The sequence below is a fragment of the Glycine soja genome, chromosome 6 (assembly GCF_004193775.1).
Source record: "Glycine soja cultivar W05 chromosome 6, ASM419377v2, whole genome shotgun sequence".
In the NCBI taxonomy this organism is placed as follows: Eukaryota; Viridiplantae; Streptophyta; class Magnoliopsida; order Fabales; family Fabaceae; genus Glycine; species Glycine soja.
This window is the reverse complement of record NC_041007.1, coordinates 41,069,193-41,075,660: the sequence shown is the minus strand read 5'-3', so window position 1 is coordinate 41,075,660 and position 6,468 is coordinate 41,069,193. Positions and strand designations below refer to the sequence as shown.

The 6,468-nt window shown below is 33.6% G+C and overlaps 1 protein-coding gene across 1 annotated transcript; it reads left to right on the top strand.

Annotated features, from left to right (window-relative positions):
* Positions 1-1,859: 1,859 nt before the first annotated feature.
* On the top strand, positions 1,860-5,702 carry LOC114416961 (G-type lectin S-receptor-like serine/threonine-protein kinase At4g27290). Its single transcript, XM_028382020.1, has 7 exons — positions 1,860-3,249; positions 3,895-4,005; positions 4,115-4,272; positions 4,350-4,560; positions 4,683-4,920; positions 5,004-5,154; positions 5,238-5,702. The coding sequence occupies exons 1-7, from the start codon at positions 1,968-1,970 to the stop codon at positions 5,544-5,546; spliced, it is 2,460 nt and encodes an 819-aa protein (XP_028237821.1). The 5' UTR covers positions 1,860-1,967; the 3' UTR covers positions 5,547-5,702.
* The last annotated feature ends 766 nt before the right edge of the window (positions 5,703-6,468 follow it).

Here is a 6,468-nt window from a genome sequence, read left to right as displayed (position 1 = left end):
TTAATGCCAAAGCCAAAGGTTCCTGGATTTTACCCTGAAACAGAGGTTACATCTGTAGCAAATTGTTCGTTGGAAAATCACAGACTGTGCTCAGTTAATGAACTTTCTATCAGAATGTTAGATGCAAGATAGGAAATTGATGCAATTAAGAAAATTTAGGGCTTCACCTTCCAATGTGGGATATATTGTTTATTTTAGCATACATAATTAGTGAAGGTGCTATTACGAGCTCCTGCTTTATCTTTGTTTCCAGTATCCAAACACACCTTATTATAGAGTTCTAGAAAGACATCAATCGTTAATTACAATTTGCAGTTAGAATATGGTTGTGAAGCTTTTCCAGTTCTTGACATGAAGCAACTTAGATTCCTCTGAACTTTTTCCAACATCACAAAAGGGAAAAATTTGAGAAGCTTTATCTCACAAGTTGTGACTGTTTAAATTTGTAACTTTTGTACAAGGGTACTAAATCTGCGGGATGAAAATCATCAATTTTAAAGGTTTGTATGATTTATAATATTGTCAAAAGAAAAACAAACTAATACTCATTTCCAAACATATGTTATATACTTTTAACACTTTCTACTTAAGAGTATTAAACACTATACATAAGCTTATTGCTTAATTAAGTCACATTGTTGTTATCTGTTTGCTTTGAACTGTCAGTTACCTTCCCAGATATAAGACTTTATTTTTGAAACTGAGGTTTCAAGCTCAGCTTAAAAAGAAAAACATTGCCAACTGAAAACTTTGAAGCGAACCAATTTCTGTAGAATTTCAGTGGACTATTTAAGATGGCATTGTCATGGGAAGCTCATGTAAATTATCTTAATATATAAAGAAGGTTCCTTCTCAGTTCCTTAGAATGGAGAAATCTGATTTGGTAAAATACTTAGATGCCTCAAAAGATTCGGGTGTGCGTTATAAACGTGAAAGGTCCATGCGTGTTTGGTTTCACGTTGAGTTATCCGAAACCAAGTGATACTTGAGAAGAATTAATTATGAGTCTAAAATTAATTTTGAGTATAACTAATTTTATTCACTTCAAAATCAAATTTAATCATAATCAATTTTATGAAATAAATTTCATATAATATCAATTTTGCAAATGCTCACCCAAACATACAAGTAGAAGATAATATTTGATTAGTTTGTTTATAATTTACTAATATGCAATAATTTTACCTTCTCCACTTTGAATGTTATGCATAAAATATTTAGGTTGTACAGAAGTCAGTATACAACTTAAATATATTATGAAATAAAAGATTTAGGTTGTACAGAAGTCAGTATACAACTTAAATATATTAGGTGATAGGTCGATCTAGTTCAAATACCAACCATTTATTTAGATTATAGCCCCACTTTAAACTTTGAAAATGATATTTGTTACAAAAAAAACTTTTAATCATTGGCTTATTAATTGTGACAAGGTATGATAATCAACCAAATAACCCGTCTCCCTGGCTAGTGGAAGATGTTTAGGAAATTTTTACGGTTGAGAAGTGAGGAAAAGGAAGAGTATACATCAGCAAGGTAGGTTAACGTAAGTCTTTGACTTGGTATTGGGAAGTTCTATTGGCCTCGACCTATTTTCTATACTGCCAAGTGGTAACTAAAATGGACTCTATCATTAACATATAAGTATAGTCTTGTTCTTTCTAAAAAGAACGAAAAAACTTGAGTGTTCATAGAGGCAACTAAAATGGACTTCATATTAACATAAAAGAAATTGTTTGACTGATAAAAAGAAAAAAGAAACAATAGTCTTCATCTAACAACAATTTGCACTTAACATTAAGCATATTGTAACATTTTTATTACATAATGTCCAATCACATAGCAGTTTGTTTGATTTCTTCCCATTTTATAACATGGTCATCCTTTGCCTCTGCATATCAAGAGTGCGTACTCAACGTTAAACCTCATACCCCTGATTTAGTAGTCACCATTGCTTCCACAACATAATGGTGCGTAGCATTATAATGTTATGTATTTGGTTCTTCATATTCTTCGACCAGCCGGGAACTTCCACTTTAATAGACAGTTTGGCAGCGGGTCAATCTATTCGAGATGGTGAGACTTTGGTTTCAGCAGGTGGAATTACCAAAGTAGGCTTCTTTAGCCCGGGAAATTCAACAAGACGATACTTGGGTATATGGTACACAAATGTATCCCCTATAACTGTGGTGTGGGTGGCTAACCGAAATTCACCTCTTGAGAATAACTCAGGAGTCCTCAAACTCAATGAAAAAGGGATTCTTGAGCTTCTCAATGGTAAAAACAGCACCATTTGGTCATCCAATATATCAAGCAAAGCAGTTAATTATCCAATTGCACAGCTCTTGGATTCAGGAAATTTTGTAGTGAAATATGGACAGGAAATTACCAATGAGGACAGCGTCTTGTGGCAGAGTTTTGATTATCCATGTGATTCTTTGATGCCAAGAATGAAACTTGGATGGAACTTAGAGACTGGTCTAGAAAGATATTTATCATCTTGGAGAAGTGTTGACGATCCTGCTTTGGGAGAATATACTGTCAAAATTGATCTAAGGGGATATCCTCAAATTATTAAATTCAAGGGACCTGATATAGTATCTAGAGCAGGTTCATGGAATGGCTTGTCGACTGTTGGAAATCCGGGTTCCACTCGTTCACAAAAAATGGTGATCAATGAAAAAGAGGTGTATTTTGAGTTCGAACTTCCTGATAGATCAGAATTCGGCATATCTTCATTGACCCCTTCAGGCACATCGCTGATTTTATATTGGACAACTCAAAGAAGCACCCGGCAAGCTGTCTTGTCAAATGCGGACAAAGATCAATGTGGGAGTTATGCTTTTTGTGGTGCAAATTCTATATGCATTTATGATGGTAACGTTCCAACTTGTGAATGCCTGAGAGGATATGCTCCCAAGCATCCTGATCAATGGAATATAGCAATTTGGTCAGATGGCTGTGTTCCAAGGAATAAATCTAATTGCACAAACAGTTATACAGACGGCTTCTTGAAGTACACAAACATGAAATTGCCAGACACCTCTTCATCATGGTTTAGTAAGACCATGAACCTTGATGAGTGTCAGAAGTCATGTCTTAAAAATTGTTCTTGTACAGCATATGCAAATTTAGATATCCGTGATGGAGGAAGTGGCTGTCTACTTTGGTTTAATACTCTAGTTGACCTGAGGAATTTCTCTGAATTGGGACAAGACTTTTATATCAGACTCTCTGCTTCAGAATTAGGTACTCCATCAATTTTTTTCATTTTGCTTTTAATTCATGCCATTGGCTTCTTTGCTCTCTTTTCTGGTTTAATTTTTTTTATTTATTACATTGTTCTACGAGAAAAGGGTGGAGTAGGTAAGTCCATCAGAACATTCAATGGTGAGTTAAACATTCTATTTTTGTGGCTTGAAATGCTATGATCAAGTGTAGAAAATAAATCAAACGAAGATCTGTAGTTATTACTCCTTTTCTGTCTTTTAACTATTAATAATTATGTTAACTGAGTTGGTTACTAAACTAACCTTGGGTTAGTTGACCATTACTTTTGTTACTTGTAAGAACCTTTAGGTCTACTATAAATACTTGAGATGTAACTACTTTCAGTTGAGTTAGTTAATATTAAAAACTCCATTTCTGAGTTTAAGCTTTTTCTCTCTTTTCGATTCTGAAATCCTTTTAGTGGTTTGCAAGATTTTGCTAACTACTACATAGACAATTATTACTAATTCATGTTAACTATTATATGACATTTATTTTTCAATTAAATACAATGTGTTTCTCCCCCACTCAGTTTAAATAAACTAAAGTTACTCTCTTCTTAGCTTCAGTCAATAGAGCTGTTTATTTTAAAGTCGATGACTGATCATGCTCTGTTTCTTTTAGATCATGGTGACCAAAGAAAAATCAACAAAAAGATTGTAGCAATAGCTGTTGGTGCGACTATCTTTGGATTAATTATCACATGTGTATGTATATTGGTAATTAAAAATCCAGGTAAGTATATAGATATAATTTAGCTTCCAATACTAACAATTAGGAACAAAAACAAAAATGTTCATACTGCGTGTCCATGTTTATATACTGTTATTTTCCAATGCTTCAGGGGCTGCAAGAAAAATTTACAATAAACATTACAGAAATATACTAAGGAAGGAAGACATTGATTTGCCAACTTTCAGTTTTTCAGTCTTAGCTAATGCAACTGAAAACTTTTCAACCAAAAACAAGCTTGGAGAAGGTGGCTATGGACCCGTATACAAGGTGATAAAGAAAACTGATATCCTTAACTTGTATTTTCCTTAAAAACTTTATAAAAATAGTAGAAGATTATTTTTCAGGGCAAACTGTTAGATGGGAAAGAGTTAGCTGTGAAAAGGCTTTCAAAGAAGTCTGGACAAGGGTTGGAAGAGTTCACAAATGAAGTGGCATTGATTTCCAAACTTCAGCACCGTAATCTTGTAAAGCTTCTTGGTTGCTGCATTGAAGGAGAAGAAAAAATTTTGATTTATGAATACATGCCCAACCACAGCTTGGACTACTTTGTCTTTGGTTGGAGCCCTTATGATTTATTCTAAACATCTGCGACAAATTATAATCTTCTTATTTCTTATTTGTAGTGTATATGGAGACTGCAACTGCTACTAAATAGATGCATGTATTTATTTGACTAGATGAATCGAAAAGGAAATTGCTAGATTGGGATAAGCGTTTCGATATTATCAGTGGCATTGCTCGAGGACTTCTGTATCTTCATCAAGACTCTAGGTTGAGGATTATTCACAGAGATCTAAAAACTAGCAATATTTTACTAGATGAAAATTTGGATCCCAAAATATCTGACTTTGGTTTGGCTCGTTCATTTTTGGGGGATCAAGTTGAAGCAAACACAAATAGGGTGGCTGGAACATAGTAAGTCATTTGCTATATGATTATGATCTTTTGATATTGTGCTATCATGTTTTTAATCATTTTACTTTGTAATTTTTTTTCAGTGGTTACATGCCTCCTGAGTACGCTGCACGTGGGCATTTCTCGGTGAAATCAGATGTCTTTAGTTATGGTGTGATAGTACTTGAGATTGTTACTGGGAAGAAAAACAGAGAATTTTCAGACCCAGAATGCTACAATAATCTTCTTGGACATGTATACATATTGATCTTTCTATGCTGCTAATTAATATAAATTGAATTATTTCCCACCTAGTAATTTAATTTTTTCTTTCTTAGGCATGGAGATTATGGACTGAAGAGATGGCACTGGAACTACTCGATGAAGTGTTGGGAGAACAATGCACACCCAGTGAAGTTATACGATGTGTACAGGTAGGCCTATTATGTGTGCAACAAAGACCACAAGATAGGCCAAACATGTCGTCAGTGGTATTAATGTTGAATGGTGAAAAACTATTGCCAAAGCCAAAGGTTCCTGGATTTTACACTGAAGCAGAGGTTACATCTGAAGCAAATAATTCATTGGGAAATCCCAGACTGTGCTCAGTTAATGAACTTTCTATCACTATGTTCGATGCAAGATAGAAAATGGAGGAAATAAAATCTTAGGGCTTCACCTTCGAATGTGGAATATATAGTTTATCTAAGCAGACATAATTTGTGAAACTGATATATATTATGAACTCCAGCTTTATCCTTGTTTCATAAATCCAAACACATGCAACCAAATAGTTCCACAAAGACAAACAAATAAATACAGTCTTATAAAGAAGATTCTTTTTCAGATTCCTTAGAATGGACAAATCTGATTTTGTGAAATATTCAGATCCTTTAAAACATTGTGGTGTGAGTAATAAACAGCAAAGATGAAGAAGATCAGCTTCGTATAGTTATAACTTACCAATATGCAATGATTTTAGCTTTTCCACTGGGAATATTATGCATTAAAAGTTTAGGTTGAACACTAATAAGTATACAACTTAAAATATATTAGGCGATAGGTCTAGTTTAGACACCAACCATGTATTTAAGTTTAGATTATTGCTGCCTTTTGTTCTACAAAAATTGTAACATCCAAAAAACAAATACAATTTTAAAAAAATAATGAAGTTTTTATGATTAAATACATAAGGAAAAATAATTTTCACTACTATAAAACTTGTTTACTATGACGCGCAAATAACATCGATTGGTAGAACCTGTTCCGCACTTTTTGCGATGTTATTCGGCAAGTGCACCAAGTCGCACAAGTAATATATAAATCGGTAAGAACTGAGTATCGTATCCACAAGGAATTTGTTTCACTCAGAAAATGTATGTTCAGTGAGCAAACATTTGTACACAACCAAAAGTGAAGTAAATATCAAGCTGAGTTTTTGTGTGGAAATCTAGTTAACCATAAACTAAATATCTACAAATTGAGAAGTAAAAACGGTCAAGTAAAAAGCATTGGGTTGTTCTACTGAATCTACCTTGATGTTGCCATACATTTTTCTCTATTTAACGT